Source organism: Gasterosteus aculeatus, chromosome Y (assembly GCF_964276395.1).
Source record: "Gasterosteus aculeatus chromosome Y, fGasAcu3.hap1.1, whole genome shotgun sequence".
Taxonomy (NCBI): domain Eukaryota; kingdom Metazoa; phylum Chordata; class Actinopteri; order Perciformes; family Gasterosteidae; genus Gasterosteus; species Gasterosteus aculeatus.
This window is the reverse complement of record NC_135709.1, coordinates 10,328,157-10,350,615: the sequence shown is the minus strand read 5'-3', so window position 1 is coordinate 10,350,615 and position 22,459 is coordinate 10,328,157. Positions and strand designations below refer to the sequence as shown.

The window sequence follows — 22,459 nt, the reverse complement described above, 5'->3', positions numbered from 1 at the left end:
CCCTTAAACCATAACTAATTAACCATGAGGTATCTAAGCAAAAAAGCCAATAAACGCTAACTAAACATTTCCTTTTACAGCAACATAACCATGTAACTGTCTCCAAAACAGTTAGCTGAAAAGTCTGCTTTCCTTATGTCATCCAGGAATACAGACTTTGCTGAGGTTTCTATGGTGATAATGACTAATTACCATCAACAACTATTTACTTACTATTATTAACAAGCTCAAAGCCAGCAACCAGTTAGCTTAGCACAAAGACTGAAAAGAAGAGCTAAAGCTAGCTCTGTGCAAAGATAAGGACATTTAACCATCAGAACTTCTTCTGGTCATTTATTAACAATGTGTTCCAAACGCACAACAAATGTGAAAAAAAACAACTCAATGCTGAATTGATAAAAGCCTGGCAGCCAAACTCTTTTTTTGGCTGTTTGCAGTAATTGTTTGGAGTGAAGGCATGAAAGTGCAATAAACCGTGTCACCTACATCTTGGCAAAGAAAGAAAATAAGTGTGTTCCTCAAAATATCAAACTAAAATGCAGGTCGTAAATCTTCTCTTTCACCCATGGGAATTGTTGTTAATTATGGCTGCGTTGAGTTCAGTTATGCTACATTAACGTAACCGTTTCAATCTCTAATGATGTGTACCCTTTCCCATTTTGATGAAGTGTAAATGGAAAAATTGATAGAAAACCAAAAAAACACACAAAAAGAAACACATAGAAACACATGCAAAGGACATTTCTACTAACCCTGAGAGTGTGCGGCGACTGAGCAGGAAGTCCAGTGACTTCCACCTGTGCCGTGTCATCTGCGTGTGCACTGAGCCCGTGGATGGACAGGACCGGCTGGCTTCGCAGGACATCTTGCCGGGGCACCAGATTCAAATCTTCATCCACAAAGAAGCTGGGGTCCGACACCTCGAACTGCACGTCTTCGTTCCCCGCACAGTCATCAAACTCGACTGGAGGAAACACACAGAAAGTGTTTGTGTCAAGGCAAAATTCCAGAATTACACGCAACTGAAATGTTCAAATGAAAAAAAGCAACAGGGGTAAATGCTACACTTTAAAGAAGAGGGGCTGCCAGATGATTCACAAAAACAAGCTATTGAGATACAAACAGATGCCCTGAAGATAAATAGACACCTTGAGGAAAGAGGAGGCGGTTCTGAAAGGCTCCGTCAGCCAGGTGAACGATGAAAAAACAGTAATCTGGATCCTCATATACCTCCTGACCCATTGTAAGCAATGCATTGTTGACTTATTAATGTGTCCGATTTGCTTTTGCCGGCCAGTTGCATTTACTATGGAAAAGGCACCTGGTTGAGAGACAAAAGATTAAAAGTTACAGGAGGGGAAAAGTGCCACCTCTGAGTTATAGGTGCGTGTGACGTTTGCACACGGGGGCTTGCTTTGTCTGACCGAGGGAGATACGGCCCGGGACTCAACCAAACCCATCCTCTCTTTATCGCTCTCACACACTCCCGACGGTGACGCAACACGATCCCCCTTGCCCCCCCCCCACACAACCCTCCGCGCTGACAGACAGACAGACAATCCCCAAAACGACTCATCAATTATGGAAGCCGTGCTTCAGCTTAACGTAACACAGGAAACTCTGCAGTGGCTCATAAACAGGAGAGGAAACATTCCACAAAATATTTTCCAATTGAGAAATTGGGGATTCATCATCTCGCTGTGGATTCACATTTGAGGCCGTATTCATGACGTTTCTCACATGAAGTGGATCGTATGGCGCTTCTTTGAAAACAAAGGCTGTGTACCGTCTCCACTAAACCAGCTCATTAAAAGTGGAAACCAACTTTCAACTGCATTGATATGAAGTTGTGGAATCCTCAATACCTTAAAAATACAATTTATTACAATCATCTCTCAAGTTACAGTAAGTCATTTTGCACATTATGTATGAGAATACCTCTTCTTTGGGTTATAGGTTGGCACACTTCAAATATTTGTTTTGTGTTGAACTTCTCATTTCTCAAATGCTGGTTCCATTAAAAGACTTCCATTATAAAACACTAACTACCAGTCTCCCCTGCGCACATGCTACCCTGGAGTGTATAAAACTGCTAGAATACTAGTTTTGGGGGGGAAGAGAGGTTTTTTTTTCACCAAGGTCATAAAAAAATGAATCAATGAAACCAGACATGGTTTTGTTCTGTATTTTTCAACAATAGCGCTGTTTTAAGTATTGCTGGGAGTCACGGAACAAGAAGGAGCCACAGTGAGCCGTTACAAAAGATGCAGGAAGCAAGCTGGACAACTCAAACTGTTCCCTGCAGTTCTGTGGGAAAATCTGATTGCATGATGGGAAAACTAGTTGATTTTTCTTTAAACATAGGAAAACGTTTGTTTGACTGTGGTGTACACAGATACAACATTTGCTTTTTGAATGGCAAAGTTGCTGCTCAGAGACTATATAATGTCCAGTGAATTCTGGGTAATGTAGAATTAAACTGGAGTCTACGTTAGCACTAGTAACCAGCTTCCCAGCTCTGTCGCAGGTTTTTGTTGATTTACAGTAAAATGCATGTCAGCATGACAGTATGCGTCTATATAAATCAGTCTGTGTGTGTACATGTACATGATTCATGCAGACATCTTAAGATCCGTAGTAAATGCCCCCGTTATTGTTATTCTACAAAGTTGTCATCGTATGACAACACCGGCTTTACATCGGGGCAGACACTTTCATTGTTCTATCTGAAACAGTATCTCATGCCTTCATTTCAGGAATGATGTGCTGACTGGGAAGTACAACCCTCACTGTAATTCAGCCTTTATAATTGGGAGTCTGAATTCGCACAGAACAGCAGAGTAGGGGAGGCTATGGCAAACCACTGATGTGAGAGTATTCATGTTTCTCAATTAAATTTGACGCATGTTGCTCGCAAGACTCTCCCACCTACCGCCATTAATTCTCTGCTTTTCTCACTCGGTTGCCCTCCCCACTGGTTTACCTTGTAAAAAAACAACAGCACGCTGTTTGATTTAAATCCGTACATGTCCATCTTCTACCAAGCCAGCACCAAGTGAAATGGGAAGGGTCCACGGCTGGGAAAATAAAATCAATAGACTGAAGTCTATCAAGTCACTCATTCAGTACACTTAACCTTTGTGACTGTTTAGTCTGGCCTCTTTCTTTTGTATATCTATCTCATTGCAGATCATTTTAAATGTTCCCTCTGGACAGAATCGTTTTCTACCGTCTGGATGGGAAAAAAAAGAAGGTTAAGAAAAAATGACAGGAAAGGCAATGGTACAATGGACACAGAGGGAGAGCTACAAACCTACTCTCCAGGAAAACAAGACTACATTTCAATATTCAACTCTCACTTCTGAGCCAAAGCATGAAAAATGTGTCATTCCCGTTCCCATTACAAGCCACAGATTTATTTCAATAACACGGGTGCGATCTTTAGAGCCTGCAAGTTCCAGCGCCAAACATTATCAGTGGCATTTCAAAGGCAGTCAGAGAGTGTTCGATGGTATTCTAATGTTGTCAGGTTTTGGGGGATTTCAGTAGAGAGCATGGTGAGCAGGCATCTTTGAAGTCAGACAACAATGACGCCATGCAACTCAGCCTGCTCGCCACCAGCGCCCACCCACTTTCTTTCTCTGGAGTGCCGGCTCAGGGTTAGAATAACTGTGCACAACATGGATTAGGGTCGCTAAAATTTCTTTGCTGATGACTCAAAAGGAGGAGGAGGGGGGAGTTGGGGTTCAACTTTTTTTACTCTAGTTTGACTTTCAAGCTTTTGGGCCGAAAAGCTCCCGCGGAGCCCGTGAATGGAAAACCAACGAGAAATTCGGTCACCAAGGCCCTTGGCTGCTGAAGGCTCGATCGTATTTCTTTCCGACATAACAGCACTTTAAAAAGCTCACATGGCTGCTGGCAGGAGAAAAATACATTCACCACATTTCTTTTGAAATAATTCAATAAAAGGAATCTGCACCCTGTTTTACACATTTTATTTACACAGAAACTGTCAACCAGTGAATAGTTAGTTAGATACACCTTGGCAGTTACTTTCTGATATATCAAACATGGAAAAATGTCCCAGCAAGAATGAAAACAAAACATCTCGTCTTCACAGAAAAAAAAAAAATTGACTGTCGATGCTGAAGCGACATTTGTTGTCATTAAACATCATAAGAGTATCTTTACATTGGCTCCACTCCGTCAGCCACATAAATTGTATTCCTTTCCCTCCTCTGCCAGGCACAAACATTTTTCTTTGAGTTCTTTTTGAAGACAATTTTTGTCTTGTAACTAAATGTCAAGTCCCCATGATGGGAGAGATGGGAATCAGAGCAGTAATCTCAAAGGTGGAAGCACGGGTGTGTGTTTGAGCTGATAGCTGCCGTGTCCAAGACGTGTGTGCTCAGCCTCATCAGGAGAACACCCTTCTCACCTGGCATTATAGAAGGATGTGCTTTTGAAAATGTATTTAATGTAGGGATGTCAATAGATTTTTTAAAAATAATTAATCGCACATTTTGTGCCCCGTTGTTGTTTAATTGTTAATGTTATTTTTAACACAAAACTACTCACATTTGCGCATCTTGGAGACAGAATTCCACCGGGTGGAACTTGAACATGTTGAATTAGCAACTTAATCTCCCCACATTTAGCAAGGATGTTTTCAAACACAGTGGTGCCCCTCTGCAGACTCTCTGCGTGCCGTGCAGGGTAACGTTAAATGTTGAGACGGAAGTAGCAGAGCAGTAGCAGAGCAGCTGCACCATTTCAAAAGTAAAATTTAATGCTTTTTAAGACCTCAACAAATATAATTTTTGACCCAAAAAAACTCACAATTTCTTTGGAATACGCAATTTATTGCCTCCTACAATGGAAATCAAAACTTTTTTTCAAATTAGGAGACAGTATAATAACTGACAATAAACCTTCCAACACTGTTTGGCCAATATAGATGTAAACAATGAAAGTGATACCTTTGTGATGCAGAACAGAGCCAACATAACATACACAAGTTTGGATTACACTAAACAACACAATGCATTGCATGAAGAAACCATATCGAATAATGAAAATAACTAGAAAATGCATTTCCTGCTGAAAATGCGTTGGATTGCAAAATGCTGAAAGCTGAAATGAACTTCAGAAAATAGCTGAAAATACAGAGAGTTAAGGGAATTTTAATACATTTGCTGAAAATACAGATATTAGAAAAGTTGAAATTAATTTGAAATTGCTGATAAAACAGAAATGGGAGAAGCGGAAAGGAATTTCCACAGATTTGCTGAAAATAAAGAAATGAAACAACTATAGAAGAAAAAATATCAAAATATTGATGAAAATACAGACATCAGAAAAGCTGAAATTAACTTCAATAGATTGGCTGAAAATACACAGTTGAGAAAAGCTTAAATAAATTACAAGAAATTGGTGGAAATACAGAAATGGAAGAATCTGAAATGGACAAAAAAATATTGGAATAAAAAATACTAAAGAAATTGATAAATTTTAATATTGCTGAAAATTCAGAAATGACAAAAGCTGAGTTGAGTCTTAAAAAAATATTTAAATATATATTTTGTAGTAATATTAGTAGTGATTGTAATTTTGGCAGTAGTAATATTAGCATTAGAATAAGTAGTAGTTTTAGTATCAATAGCGGTAGAAAAATTGTGTTAGTAGTACTACTAGTTTTATCATCTGTATTACTAAACTGTTAGTCATTGTAGTATTTGTAGTAAAATTACTAGTAGTTGTGGTATTAATAGCAGTATAAATACTGGTAGTATGTTTTCTTATAGTAGTAAGAGTAGTAATATCAGTTGCTGGGTCACTGCTACTGGTAGAAATAGTATTTTTAGTACAACTACTATTAGTAGTAGTAAGAGTCATTTAGTATTAATACCAGTTGAAATACTAGTACTAGTACTAGTACTATTTTTGGCAGTAATATTATTAGCATTAGAATAAGTAGTAGTTTTAGTATCAATAGCAGTAGAAAAATAGTGTTAGTAGTACTAGTAGTACTACTACTTTTATCATCTGTAGTACTGTTAGTAACTGTTGGTCATTGTAGTATTTGTAGCAAAATGAGTAGTAGTTGTGGTATTAATAGCAGTATAAATACTGGTAGTATGTTTAGTAGTAGTAATAATAGTAGTAATATCATTTGCTGGGTCACTGCTACTGGTAGAAATAGTATTTTTAGTAAAACTACTATTAGTATTAGTAGTAGTAAGAGTCATTTAGTATTAATACCAGTTGAAATACTAGTAGTAGTATTTGTAATGGTAGTTGCAGTATTAGGCAAGGCAAGGCAATTTTATTTGTATAGCGCTTTTCAAACACAAGGCAGACTCAAAGTGCTTCACATACAATAAAGTGAAATAAAATGCAGGAATTAAAAGACAATTAAAAACAGCAAATAAAAATTATAAATAAAAATATTATTTAAATTGTTTAATTAAAGGCAGAGGTTAAAAATGCAATGTAGGTCAAATTTAGCAGAAGGCGAAGCTGAACATAAAAGTTTTCAGTCTTGTTTTAAACGTGGTCAGAGTTGGGGCAAGTCTTAAATCTTCAGGAAGTTTATTCCAGCTGTTTGTTGCGTAATAACTAAATGATGCTTTCCCATGATTTGTATTTACTCTGGGAATCACTAACAGATTGGTGTCAGAAGATCTTAGTGATCTTGAAGGCTTATGTAGTGGAAGCATATCAGTGATATACTTTGGCCCTGAACCATGTAGTGATTTATATGTGAGCAGTAGGATTTTGAAATTAATTCTCTGACATACTGGGAGCCAATGTAAGGATTTAAGAATTGGTGTAATGTGCTCACATTTTTTGGTCTTTGTTAGAACTCTAGCAGCAGCATTCTGAACAAGCTGGAGCTGCCTGACAAGGAGAGGAGGGATGGCAGGAGAGAAGAAAGAAAGAGGAGTAGGAAGAAAGAGGGGAAGAATGGAAAGAGGAGAACAAAAGAGAGGAGGAGGAAGAAAGAAAGAGGGCAGGAATGAAAAGAGGAGGATAAAAAAGAGGGTAAGGAAGGGAGAGGGGGGAAAGAGGGAGGGAGGAAGGTAGAGAGGGGGGAGAAAGAAAGCGGAGGAGGAAGAAAGAGGGGAGGAATAGAAAAGAGGAGAAGAACGAAAGAGAGGAGGAGGAAGGGAGAAAGAAAGATAGGGGAAGGGAGGGGGAGGAATGGAAATAGAGGGTGAGGAAGAGTGGAATGGTGAGAAAAGGAGAGGGGGAAGAATGAAAGGAGACAAAAAGAAAGAAAGATGAGCAAGAAAGAGGCTGAGGAAGGGAGGGGGAAGAGAGGGAGGACTGGAAAGAGGGGGAGGGAGGAAGGGAGAGAGAGGGGGAGAAAGAAAGAGGGGAGGAATGGAAAAATAGGAGGAAGGGAGAAAGGGGAGAAAGAAAGAGGGGAAAGGAGGAGGAGGAAGGATGGAATAATGAGGAAGGGAGAGGGGGAAGAATGGAAAAAGTGGAGGAGAAAGAAAGAAAAGGGGGAACAAAGAGGGGAGGAACGGAAAAGAGAGGAGGAGGAAAGGAGAGAGAGGGGGCAGATGAGGGGGGGAAAGCATATCTGCGTCATGTGACTCCACTAATCAACTATTATGGATCAGCTGTGTGACACAAACTGACCAACTGCAGCGTGTGGGCTAGTATCCACGGTAACGGAGCACCTGCTCAAAGGGCAGAGACAGGACAGCGAGTTACACAGAATCCACACCTCAAACAAGTGTCCTCTAGCGCAAAACTATAACAGCTATTTAAAAAATAAGGGTGGTGAGGAAGAGATAGAGAGGGAGAGGGGAGGAGAATTAGACAGACAGACTGACTTAGTGAGTGATTAACAGTGAGAAGAGGTCAGGGTGGAGGGGGGAGCGAGCGTCTTTATCATGTTGGTCTGCTGACAGAAAGCATAGCTGCGTCATGTGACTCCACTAATGAGGTAATAGGAGCAATTGTGAGTCACAGACAGAGATACTGCAGCGCGTGTGCAAGTAACCACGGCAACGGCGCACCTGGGCTCATTAACGAGCTGCTGCAAAGGGCAGACACAGGACAGCTAGTCGCACAGAATCCACACCTCAAACAAGTGTCCACCAGCGCAAAACAGCTATCTAAAAAATACAACGTTTTTACGAGACCCAAGACTCCAGGATGCGTTTTTTATGTCTGTCCGGTAATAAATACGGCTTCTGTCGCAGTTTACAAAACGTGTACCTTTTGGATTTTTTGAGAAATATGTCGCCAAATTTGGATTGGAGCCTATGGAGCTTTTGGCAGAGATTGTGTCACTTTAACACTCCTTAAACCAAAACTAAAGAACTCTGGGATTCCATTAACACATTTATCCAATCAGCACAACCATGCCATCATTAATCCAACGAAATGAAGCCTCAAAAGTGTATACTTTGGCTGGAAGGACCGAAGTTCCATATTTTTTTAACCAGATTCTGACGCTGCCCCACACTCTAAGATCTCCAGGTCTCACTCTATGAAACGCAATACAAACTCATGTAAAACTCAGAAACAGAGTGAAGAACTAGTGAAACATAATCAGTGATTATGAAAAAAGTAGAATAGATATCAACAAGCAGTTTTTTCATGAAACAGTTGAGACTTGTGTCAACATTTGAAAGTTGAAATGGTGTCTGTAGCTGAAAGATTGGCAAAGCTGAAAAATCTGAAAGTTGAAGAAGTTTAAGAGGATCGCCATTGGAAAATCATTAGAAGAAATATTCATGATTACTGGTTTATATAAATCCAAGCTTAAGAGGTAGAAAGCTGAAAAACAATACTGGGAATGCTTAATGCATTCCAACAATAAAGATTCGAAGAACAATACTTGGAATGCTTAATGCATTCCAACAGTAAGAATAAGTCGGAACTAGAAAATGCATTTCCTGCTGAAAATGCGTTGGAATGCAAAATGCTGAAAGCTGAAATGAACTTCAGAAAATAGCTGAAAATACAGAAAGTTTAATGGAATTGTAATACATTTGCTGAAAATACAGATATTAGAAAAGCTGAAATTGGCTGAAATTAATTTGATATTACTGATAGATATATTATTATTGATATTACTATTACTCCCATTTCTGGGGAGAAGCGGAAAGGAATTTCCACAGATTTGCTGAAAATAAAGAAATGAAACAACGATAGAAGAAAGAATATCAAAATAGTGATGAAAATACAGACATCAGAAAAGCTGAAATTAACTTCAATAGATTGGCTGAAAATACACAGTTGAGAAAAACTTGAATAAATTGAAATACAGAAATGGAAGAATCTGAAATGGACTAAAAAAATATTGGAATAAAAAATACTAAAGAAATTTATAAATTTAAATATTGCTGAAAATTCAGAAATGACCAAATCTGAGTTGAGTCTTAAAAAAAAAAAAAGAAAAAAAAAATATATATATATATATACATATATTTTTTTGTAGTAATATTAGTAGTAATTGACATTTGTGGCAGTAATATTATTAGCATTAGAATAAGTAGTAGTTTTAGTATCAATAGCAGTAGAAAAATAGTGTTAGTAGTACTAGTAGTACTACTACTTTTATCATCTGTAGTACTGTTAGTAACTGTTAGTCATTGTAGTATTTGTAGTAAAATGAGTAGTAGTTGTGGTATTAATAGCAGTATAAATACTGGTAGTATGTTTAGTAGTAGTAATAATAGTAGTAATATCATTTGCTGGGTCACTGCTACTGGTAGAAATAGTATTTTTAGTACAACTACTATTAGTAGTAGTGAGAGTCATTTAGTATTAATACCAGTTGAAATACTAGTAGTAGTATTAGTAATGGTAGTAGCAGTATTAGTTGAAGTAGCACTACTATTTGTACTAGTGATATTAGTAGTTGTTGGGTGTGGGGGGGGGGCAGAATGTTTGTCTTTCAAACTATTAATCGATAGACCTCATCACAAACACTATAGTAAAATTCCCTCCATGGGGGTTAGATTCGAAGAACAATACTTGGAATGCTTAATGCATTCCAACAATAAAGATTCGAAGAACAATACTTGGAATGCTTAATGCATTCCAACAATAACTGTTTGAAAACACAAATGGGATCACATAGATTTAAATGAATTGTTCCTCGTCACAGTATGGAGAACCCACAGTACCTCTGCCTTTTGGGTGTCTGGTGTTGAAATGAAACTTGTTACAGCCGACTGAGAGGAGGCGTCTGAACTTGTAACGTTGTTAGGTCGTGCTGTAAACAATGCAGGGATTAACTTGGCCCCGCTATGGCTAGCTGCTGCAACGTATCGCTGGTGGTTTCCTCCTTTCATGTGCGACTCGACGGCTCTGAGCCCAATGGTCCCTAATGAAAAGGTCTTTTTGCAGAGTTTACACATTGCCTCATTGTTGTTTTCAACCGGCACCAACCACCTCCTAAATGCGTCCTCTTCCATCCACTTGTTCGTTAAATTTGCACTTCCCCATCTTCTTCGCATTTTCAACCTCACATCGACAACCGCGTAATGGTGACACGCAGCCTGATGTCAGTGTCTGTAGCCGATGTACCGTAAACAGCTATTCAATTGCGGAGACTCATTTCGCACAATACTTAGATTGTTAGATGTTTTACGATGCGCCACTGTGCTTTCTCATCGTCATTAAGCACACCGGCAAAAAATGTAATACCTATAGCAACTTTACGTGAAATTTAAGACAATTTAAGACCTTAATTACCAGAATTTTAATTTAAGACATTTTAAGACTTTTTAAGGACCCGCGGGAACCCAGTGTAAGTGGCCCGTTTGCCACTCACCCCCCTTCTGTTTTAGTTCCAATGCAAAAAGCTCCCTCCATCTTGAGGTAACTGACTGCGGCTTTCGGCCGTTTTGTTTCCGCGGTCAACTTCCGGTTTACCTCCGGTCGCGGAAGTAAACCGGAAGTAAACAAACATACGTTAATTAAGTTAAAATTGTTTGTTTCGGATGTTTTTGTGACTGATCCCTCATTGTCTGGCCACTTCTGTGTTTTCTTTAATATTTCTTTCATTCCTGACACACAATCAAAATCAAATACTGTCAAAAAACGATACATCAATGAACATACTAATTTACTCTTTAAAAATGTAATCTCCTCGTTACCACCTCTAATCCCATGTCATGCTGATAATCTTGTAAACAACTTTAATTCCAAAATTTTGAATGTTTTAGATGACATTGCACCTGTTACGGTTAAAACCAGTTCAAGTAAGCAAAAGGCACCCTGGAGAAAAGCTGCTGTTGTAACAGCCCAGAGAAGAGAGTGCAGGAAGGCTGAACGAATCTGGCGGAATACAAAACTTCATATTCACCATGACATCTATAAAGAGCGCCTCCGGGCCTACAATTTAGACTTAAAAAGTGCTAGGGAAACATTGTTCTCCAACATCATTAACAACAACACTAATAAGGCAAAAACCCTATTTGAAACTGTTGACAGACTGACCAACCCCCCAACACAAATACCACCTGAACTCCATTCCACACAGAAATGCAATGAGTTTGCGTTCTTTTATACTGATAAAATTGAAGGCATCAGACGCGCCATTAATATCTCAAACAAAAATGTTGGATCACCATCCTATTTAGGCAAAAGTAACACAGCAATGATGACAAGCTTTAATGCCATAGACTCTCAAACTCTAGTGGAAACGGTGACAAATTTAAAACCATCCACCTGCTGTCTTGATGCTCTACCTACCAACTTCTTTAAGAATGTTTTTGACTGCCTAGCAACAGACGTATTGCAAATAGTTAATAACTATTCAGACAGGCCATTTCCCAAAAGCTTTCAAAACTGCAGTTATTAAACCTCTCCTAAAAAAAGCGGAGCCTGGATGCCTCTATTATCAACAACTACAGACCAATTTCAAACCTACCTTTCATAAGTAAAATAATTGAGAAAGTTGTCCTACAACAACTTAATCACTTCCTGGCTTCAACTGGCTGCCACGACAATTTCCAGTCAGGATTCCGACCTCTTCATAGCACCGAGACGGCCCTTATTAAAGTTGTAAATGACATCCGTCTTAACACAGACTCTGGCAAAACTTCAATATTAATGCTATTAGACCTCAGTGCTGCATTTGATACTGTCGACCACTCAATACTTTTGGACAGGTTGGAAAACTGGATGGGGCTCTCAGGCACAGTCTTAAGCTGATTCAGGTCATATCTACAAGACAGGAACTATTTTGTTTCCATTGGTGACTTCGTATCAGAAACAACCGACGTAACGTGTGGAGTCCCCCAAGGTTCGATCTTAGGGCCGACTTTATTCAACATCTACATGCTCCCACTAGGACAAATCATGCAAAAAAATTAAATTGACCACCATTGCTACCCTGATGACACCCAAATCTATGTAGCGCTATCACCAAACGACTTTCGCCCCATAGATCTTCTGTGCCAGTGCATTGAGCAAATCAAAGACTGGATGTGTCAAAATTTCCTACAACTAAATGAAGACAAAACTGAGATCATTGTATTTGGTGCTAAAAAAGAAAGGTTTAAAGTAACCCAACACCTTCACTCTCTGTCCCTGAAAACATCAAATAAAGCCAGAAATCTGGGGGTTATTATGGATTCAGATTTACACTTGGAGAGTCACATCAAATCAGTAACAAAATCGGCCTACTACCACCTCAAAAATGTAGCACGACTTAGAGGGCTCATGTCAGCTCAAGACTTAGAAACACTTGTACCTTTATAACTAGTAGGCTAGACTATTGTAATGGTCTCCTTGCAGGTCTTCCAAAAAAAACTGTCAGGCAGCTCCAGCTTGTTCAGAACGCTGCTGCTAGAGTTCTAGCAAAGACCCAAAAATGTGAGCACATTACACCAATTCTTAAATCCTTACATTGGCTCCCAGTATGTCAGAGAATTAATTTCAAAATCCTACTGCTCACCTATAAATGACTACATGGTTTAGGGCCAAAGTATATCACTGATATGCTTCCACTACATAAGCCTTCAAGATCACTAAGATCTTCTGACACCAATCTGTGATCTGGTGTTCAGCAAGTACAGTAAGAGGAGTAGGAGTGCAGTAAAAGGCAAACGATGTTCAGTTGCATCTAATGAATGGATTCATGTTCTCAGCTTAAAATATATACCGTTCAAGGTTATTCAAAGAAAATAACACGCATACATAACACTGACACCAGAAGTAAACATCTTGCTGTCTTCACGCAAGCTGGAAATGTTTAGGCCCACGGCTTCGTCTTGGAAGTTGCCCGCTTCAAGGTTACACCTGCTTAAATATAAATTAATTTAAATTTCTATTCCAAAATCCATTATAACGCTCCAGACAGTTTTTATGTGGAAATATAAATGAAAATGCATCAATATATCAATGTGATTGAGAACTCCTGAAGCCGTGCTTGACAAGGTTATTCACAGCTACAGATCTGAGGGGAGTTAGGGAGTTTTACTCCAGCGCAACCCACTTCAATCATTCCGTATTTGTTTGTCTGTCGCAGTTCAAAGCGCCCCATTTAAGAGGGCCAGAGTAGAGGATAGCCAGGGAGAAACACAACATAATTGGGTTATTCATATAAAGAAAACGGAAGGTCATTCAGTTGCATACTGAATATATTGTGCAGCATCCCTCCGTCATTAGAAAAGGGTATTATGAGATTATATTCAGGGCGGAAAATCAGCAAATTAGACAACTGAAGATCTAGTCAGTCATTCATTAGCAGCTTTAAGAGGCCGCTGCAATGAGCCACCCTCACTGCTCCGACCGACTTCTTGGGAGACTGACAGTCATTTCATTTTTTTCTCCCGCCTCAAAAACCATTAATGTATCAGAAAACCAGCAAGACAATCAATCACTGAGGAACATGCCATGGGCACGGCCACCTGATCAATAATAAACCATCACTGGCTATGAAGAGATGACGCATTTCCAGACGGGAACACCGGATAATGAGTGAAAACGTTTTATTGTTTGTGTTTAAAAATCAGCCCTTCAATTATTGTTTGGATGCTGTTTAACTTCTGTACTTCTGGCCTGTGTTGATGTTTTCTAGTTAGTTATAAATACTTAATCAAAAAGCGGGTTTAAGATACTTTTGATTCCTCACAAGGGCTTAATCCACGAATTTCCATCACAAACTAGGATGCTGGGGAGGACTGACCATCCATTTGCAGAGAGTATACTGGCAATTCCACAAACAGCCCTTAAGAGCATGCCAACTTTGATTTTTGGAACAAGCCGCCTGTACTGAATCCCTGTGTGGATGATGGGAAAGGCTGAGAAGTGTTTGGATGCAGAACCGCAACAGAAGATGTGATGAGCGTGATGGATGAGAGGGGCGGTGCATCTATCAGCAAAATACTGATGGCACTGACGGTAGACCTGTTAGCATTCATACATTATAGAATTGCCGTGACTTTTGCCTCTTCCATAACACATCATGTACTTCCTGTGCATATAAAAGCACCACTGGACCTGCAGCATATGTGCAAATAAGGACACGGCTGCTTTGATAGGTCTTTTCTAGCAGACGCAGAGGGGGAGATAAATGTCCAACCTGGTTAAACCCACCCAAGCAACACCCAATCCTGTCAATCAAACAGCTTGGAGTCACGAACACACAAAACACACACACACAAAGGAATACAGACACAAATCCATAAGCAAACGTAATTTAACATACGGGCGGATATCCGACAATGCACAGGTACCAGCAGACGCATCCAAGCATGCAGGCCGATCAATGGGCTTTCAGGATTCCAGTAACACCCGTGGTGAGCTCCTGAGCTGGTCAGCCCTTTACCCGGCCACACAAGAGGAGTCATGCTGGGCTCTGGGCCAAGCGAGCCGAAGACAGGAAAGTAGCATGCGGGTTAAGAGCTAAACTTTTGACACAAGGCAATTACGTCACTTATATGGGGACAGCGGCCATCATTATCTCCTCAGAAAGTGAGTTCACCGGTCACTCGACCTGCCCGGGCGAAGCCCTTGTTGACGTATAGCCATTGTTGGTGCAGTCAAAAGGGATGTGGGAGGTTTTAAAGATAACCCGTTTTCATTACAGCATCTGCACACACAGTTGCACCTTCACATGCTGTTGTTTTCGTGCACAGCGGTTATGTGTGTTGCAACCTTGTTCAATGTCATGCCAGCGCCTACATTTAAATCTCTCATTAGACCGAACAGCGTTTCAGACCCTTTGGTTTGATGAGGAAAAGTGAAAGAAATGTCTCGCAAATGAAACCATCAGAGGCCATCCTGAATCTCCGTTCTGGAGAATTAAGATACACGTAAGAAGAAGACGAGATAAATATAGAGGTGGAAGGAGTAAGAGAGAAAATGGAGACAAGGAATGGTTTAGCTTGTTATGTAGCTGAGGAAAACCACATTGTGAAACTAAATGTATACATTAACCATGGAAACATGAATATTAAGCACTTCATTGTATCATTAATAGTCATTTCATGTGGGCTATTAATGAATCAGTGAAAACCATAAACTAACGCTTTCACATCTTTGGTAAATGTAACTGCAATTACAAGGAAATACAGTAGTGAGTGATTTCCAGTGTTTTGGTTTACACCAAATCAGATGCAGCTTTAAACCCTATCTTCTGAATTAATCTCAATTGTAACACGAGCTGTTTGAAGATATAAATCCGGATAAGTAACTGAGGGTAATCAAAGGATTTTGACGAGATTTGTCACATGGAGCATTGTTTGTCTTAATGTTTGTCTCACCCTCTCACCCTCCCTCTCTCTATCTACACCCCCCCCACCCCACCCAATCCAATAATTTCAAAATAAAAGCCCCATGGAGGGAATTCTTACTGTAATGTATGTGATGAGGCCTATTAATTAAAAACTTCTTAGTTTGAATAACAAACATTCTATCTCCGAACCCCCCCTCACCCAATTCCAGCCTCAAGCCTCAATGATTATCTGTACCTTGACCATGAAGCTCAGAATGAAGCGGTTTCGTTGAAATACGTATTGCTCTTTCAAATACTACTACAACCACTATGAATATTACTAATACTTCTGGTAGTACTACTACAACTGATACTTCTACATACTACTGGTATTTCTACTACTATTAAACTACAACTACTACTAATGTTATTACAAATATTACTATGGCTAATAGTATTAGTATTACAGCTGTTTCTACTGCTATTGATACTAAACCTACTATTACTTCTTCTACTGCTAGTACTACGAATACCACAATTAAAACTGTAACTAATACTACTTCTAATATTACTACAAACAATTTAAAACCTCTTTTTATTCATCTTAGGTTTTATTATTTCTGTATTTTTTTAATTCATTTAAGGTCCTGACACTGTATTTTTTAGAAATTCTATTGAAATTTAGCTTCACATTTCTGTATTTTCAGCAGTTCTTTCAAATAATTTCAGCTTTTCTTATGCTTGTATTAACAGCAATTTTGTAATATTCATTTCTGTATTTTTTTGCAATTTCTCAAATTAGTTTCAGCTGTTTTCATCAAATCTATTGAAATTCATTTCAGCTTCTCCCATTTCTGTAATTTCAGCAATTTCAAATTAATTTCAGCTTTTCTAATATCTGTAATTTAAGCAAATGTATTAAAATTCCCTTTGAAGTTTCTGTATTTTTAGTAATTTTAAGTTCATTTCAGCTTTCAGCTTTTTGCATTCCAACGCATTTTCACCAGGAAATGCATTTTCTAGTTAGAGTAATACTTTTTGTAGCGTGGAAAGAAAATATAGAAGGACACCTTAAAATAATTAGGTGCAGATACTCGCGTGAATTGTACGTTTGGGACAACAAGAAAAGAGAACTCAGTTGCTTGTTTGATTGCTGACAAAAGACGTGTGTAAAGCCTACAAACAAAGAAAGTAAATGATTATATCACTCACAGAATGCTCAGTATATGAGTAAGTGACACTCTAATTGAATCTACTGGCAAAAACAAAACATGACTGTAAAAGCTAAAATAAGCTACTAGTGTAACACCCAAGCAGTTTCTCCAGAGACAAGTTGCTATGTTTGTGTTTGAGTGGACAGAAGGTCTGGTTCCTTTTGACCTGAGACACGGTGTTCGTGTGATGAACAGTTCAGCTTCAATAATTCCATCAATTCAGGATCAGGACAGTATCCCGGAAACTCTGTTGTAAAGTTTATTCGTTTAGCTGTAAGCAAAGTGCTCTCCTCTCCTCTGTTCTCCTCCAATCATGAATGAAAACACCGTCTTTCTCACTTGCTCTAGGCCTCCCTCCCCTGAGGAGGGGGGCATAGCTGTTTGGCACCTTAGACTATACAACTCAAGCCTGTAAAAGTAAAGCTTTGAGTTGACCTAATGCATGATCTGTATGTGTTTCAACACCGAGTCGTACCAGCTAGTATTTAATGAATATCCTGCTAATGATTTTACAGTCGTATTTTTTTACAGTCTGTCAAACAATACATGAAAAAGGAGTCAAATCTTTAACTTACACAGAGAGAGTTTTTGTAACTAACCATTTGGATTATGACAACTTTTCATGATGACTTAACGGTAACAGAATTGACACGCCATACCATAATAGTGGTTTGATTTCTTTGATATCTTTTTTAGCAAACTACCCACGTAAGACAGAAGACACTATACACTATTTTAAATATATACTATATCTGCTATGGTCCGACATTTAAACTGTGGACTGGAAGACTAGAACAAAGTCTTATTTACAGATTCACAAATTAAACCCCAATATATATGAGGAGGTCGCCACATGAGAAGGTAATGAAATGCATAAATTCGCTTTTTAAATTGCTTTGTTGTGAAGAAAGGTCTTCTACCATTGGAATTGTCCCAAAGACCAATAAGAAATGCAACTTTAGTCTGCAGTGGCATGCTATCCTCGCTGGCTTAAAGTTTGGTGAAGAAGGATTCATCCCCGTCCATGGCAGTTGATACTAAAGAAGCATCAGAAGAATCCCACATGCACGTTTGATATCCAAGAAGCAGCCAGCACCAGCGACTCATATGGCTCTCTCTCTTCAGCCCCCAGAGCCCACCCAACTGTTTGTAGAAGAAAAGCACAATAACATCAGAGGACACTGTCTTGTATGTCCCACAATACGGGTGAAATAATGTGGATTCTTTAAATCTGCAAACACTTGGGGAGTTGATGCCACTAAGGCTGCATAAGTCAGCAAAGGAACGGGTAACACATATGCTGTGCAGTTAATTGAAAGGTAACACTGTATAAGGCTGGTTTAATCAATGAACTTGCCATTCCTATGTAAATGTTTATGCAGGTGAGAAAGGCTACGGGGGAGCGCTCAAAGAATCAAAGACTGGGAGAACCAATTCCACTTGTAAGAAATGCATACATGAGCTTTATAAATAGGTCAAATCCGAGTTATCAACATTTTGAGGAGGTAGAGTTAATCAGCATATCAGCAGAGTGATAGTGAGACGTGTAAAAGCCATCATGTGCACCTTTGATTAATATTACTGGATGTTTTTAGTCAGCTGATACACAACTCAAACATTAGTTGATGTGGAGCCATTTTGTTGCCACCCGCAAATATGATTCATCAATTGGCCTGAAACACATGATTATTAATCCGACCTCATGTCTGCTGGATGTGGTTTTAGGAAATGGTTTCCAATTTCAATTTATAGGTCATAGAATATCAGAGTTGCGTTGTATCATGCAGCCTCTGTGTATAAGAGTTAAGCATACAAAGTATTAGCCATCCAGTTTGAAAAAGTATGGAACTAAAAGCGTTCAACTGGTCAAAAACAATAACTGTTCAGCAGATTATGTAAACCAAAAGCAACTGCACCGTTAATGTTGGTAATAATACGGTGTCTGCTAATACGCACAAAAATGCGAAGGGCCGTCAGTCAAAGGGACCATTTGACATGATAACTTCTTATTTGGTAAGAAAAGAAATGATGGTCAAAACAAGTTAAAACCCAAGTTCTAATCAAGCGGAGCTGAACAGATATGTCCTGTCCATAATGTCATAAAGTGTGTTACTTCATGGCAAAAGAATTTGAATTGGCCCCTAGATATATGGTGTTTATCTATTTGAATCATAGCTTCTATTGCATGAATACACTAAACATATCGTTTTGAATAAAAGAGCGACATAGCAGCAAACAGATGCAGGTAACAGGTACCTGTTTTAGTATCGCAGTCCAAAATGTTCTTTTGTGACTGATGATATTAAAATCTGCCATAAAAGGATTTGCTGCCACTCCGTAGCGTCACGTTCCTCTCTCTCGCTCTTCCGTGCCCTACCTTCGGCTGTCCTCTTTTTGCAACATCACGTTCAGGTTGTATTGCTAAATTTATTTGCGTTTGCGGTGCAACAAATCCCCAGAACAACACTACACTGTGTGCTCCGAGCAGGAAGGAAAGCAAACTTCATCCCCAAAAACCTAGAGAGCGAGTACGAGAGAAGCGGAAACGCAATAGACGAGGGACCGGTTCCATTTGTCAGACTTCTACAACCACTCGGCTATACCAGGATTCAAGTACTTTTAAATTGGGTCCATGATAAAAATTGGAGGCAACACAACCGAGAGACAAGCAGCAGTGCCAACAAGGAGCACTCGGAGCTCAAAGCAGTTAATATGCCACGGGCCGTGTGCCAGGCAGGACAACTCAGAGTCCACGCACTACTGCTGAAAAACAGCAAGTGGAAGTGTCACTGCTGGCAATGCCAAGGCTGGAGAAGAGCGTCTACTTAACGTATGTATTGTAAAGTCACATTGTGAATGGGTGTGATGCTTTAGAGGATGCTAAAAGCTGCCATGTTTCAAGGAGTAATTATGTTTGGTGGTGGGATTGTAGGAAAAGCCTCACCGAGCCGTGGTCTTCCTCTGCAGGATACAGATAAGAGGGCTCTTCACATTTCTTCTCCACTTTTTATAGGCTGTCAGCGCCGCATGCCCTATACGCCATGAAAGAAATATAGAGCGAGCTCCCACCTTGGGTTTGCCTAAATTAAGAGTGAAATAATGTCTTCTTATGATGGCCTCCTGAAAAAGGCAACGCTGGGTATAAATGTTCATGAAGAAGTATGGTTTCTCCACAGTAACAGCGGAGATCATGAAGTGATGGTATCATGAAGTGCAATTATTCCTGACAGCCTGCCAGGCTTTACAGCCACCTCGGAGAAAGCGGCGCCGGCTAAGCAAGAAAACAACAGCTTGCAAAACTAAGGTGAGCTACAACACCATCTCAAAATCAATACGTCTCCTTGCTGTATTTCTGTGAGAGGGGGAAAAAAACGGATAAGTTAACATTTCTCAACGAAGAAAATAATTTTTCCCCTCAGTAAATGTCATTCACCGCCCGGCCTCCCCAAAGCGCCTCGACCCTGTGAACACATTTTTTGTTTTTTTAAATATGAGGGTAGACTAGCATCCAAGAAAAAAACGTTTATTTTCATGGTGCATACACATCATCTAGATGTGTGTAATGTGATTCCTTCCCTTATGGTTGCAGTGAAACAAAACAAATGCATGAAACTAACACCATTTCATTGACATAATGATAAAAAGGATCAACTCCGTTGATGTTATTTCATGATTCGAAGTCCATATTTCATTTCGTTCAGCAGAAATGGTGATCCTCACCACCAGGTAAAACCTCTCTTACGCTGGAATAAACTCAACTCCTTGGGTGAAAAAGCAATCTCCAGGCTTTTCTATTAAGCCTTTAATGTTTTAAATCAATTTATTCTTTGTTAACAATGGTTTTCAAATTGAGCTGTAGGCTGCGGGAAATGTGAGGTTAATTGCGTAACACTTCATCCCTGCAGTGCAGATGTACCGATGTAAGTTTTATCTGTATCATCCTTCAAATCACATCCAGATACTTGGATGAAAGTGATTTTCACGTTGATGGTTTGAGTCGCAAAAAAAACGTGCATTGGGGCGATTTCGCGGATTGAACGATGGCACCCTTAACAGAGCACAGACAAATCATATAATCCAGCAGGGCTCCGCATGAAGGCCTCTTACACATGGAGCAAAAGGCGTCTCTACGTTGTTTTTTAAATACATCAAATTTTCATGCAAGGAGTTACTAGCTGGAAGAGAGGAGACGGGAGGAGTGAGCAAAACGAATAGGCAGAAAGAGGAAACCGTGACGGACGGAGCAGGAGATGCATCAAGTGTGAGATTGCCAGAGAGAGAGAGAGAGAGGGGGAGAGTGAATGTTCATCCCGTCGGTTGCGGCCATTCGACGGGATGAATGTCCTTGAACCCGGGTCTGTGCCAACAGGTATCTCTTGCTAACAGACCGCCCCATCGCTGGTAATTACACGGGGAGGTCTAGAGGAGGTGGCACAGGGCTGAGCAGAATTTACATACATCTGCATGTGTCACTGGGCCTGGCTTTGGCCTCTGGCACTGAGTATCATGCTCCCTCTCAGCAGACGGTTTGTTCAAATGTAACAAAATGGTCGGTAGGTAAAAACCGTACCAACGCTCCCACTGAAACCCATTCATACCAGTGAGTGCGACACCTTGTTACGCTCACAGCAATGGGTCTCTTTTATGTCATTTTTTTGAAATCCTAGCTGATAATGCCTCCAAACAGACGTAGAGACACTGTGTTTGCTTTGATTGCCGCTTTCATTTGATCCATCCATCCGGGTGGTGTTGATGAGTCACCCACATAATCAGAGGGATCAATTGAGTTGAATGCTAAAATCATTTGCCTTTATTTGCTTTCGTATGGGTGTTTTGTATTCATTGTTTCATTGTTTTTCTGATGTGCTGCTCAGCTCCTTCTGTGCTTTGAATTTAAAGTGATCAAAAACCATACGGCCTTTCGGGTGTGCATTTCTTTGCATCTATGCAAAAAACAAAACAGAGTGAAAATCCGCTCTATACCTGAACTTGATGTTTCTGCTGTGTGTGTGTGTGTGTGTGTGTGTGTGTGTGTGTGTGTGTGTGTGTGTGTGTGTGTGTGTGTGTGCGCATCTGTGTGACCACTGGCTTCTTGTGAGCACTGGGACCCCCCTATGGTGAAAGGCGTTTCTGCTGACAGGAGCATATTCAAGGAAATAGAACCACTCTGTCGGCCCCAAAGCAGAGCACTTAAGCAGAACTGAGTTCTGTCTCCTACTACACGCTCCGCTGAACCTCCAGATGACAAAACGCCTCAATGCCTGACCAGATAAAACACAATAAATCCCAAAAATAAGGTTGAAGAAGAAAATGCTCTGATATGTTGTGTTTTGCCAGCTAGGTAGGAAATGATATATTTTCAGTTGGAAAAGCTAATTGACGGTCCAGGGCCAGCTAGAAAATAGGGCAGTCTAGGAATACTTCTGCAAGCTTTGCACGACCGTGTGGAACTATAAGAAGTAAATGTGTTTCTGCAGAGTGAGTAGATCAGTGGTTCTCAAACTTATTCTGACACGACCCACTTTGGGGGGGAAAAAAGATGTTCATG

General features: G+C 39.8%; 1 protein-coding gene across 1 annotated transcript in view; it reads right to left on the bottom strand.

Moving 5' to 3' along the window:
* The window catches only part of LOC120812521 (cadherin-4-like), an 87,942-nt gene that overhangs the window by 11,443 nt on the left and 54,040 nt on the right, over positions 1-22,459 (bottom strand). The window contains exon 4 of the mRNA XM_078097983.1: positions 753-964. Within this exon, the coding sequence (XP_077954109.1) occupies positions 753-964 (212 nt within the window). The remainder of the gene's footprint in view (positions 1-752; positions 965-22,459) is intronic.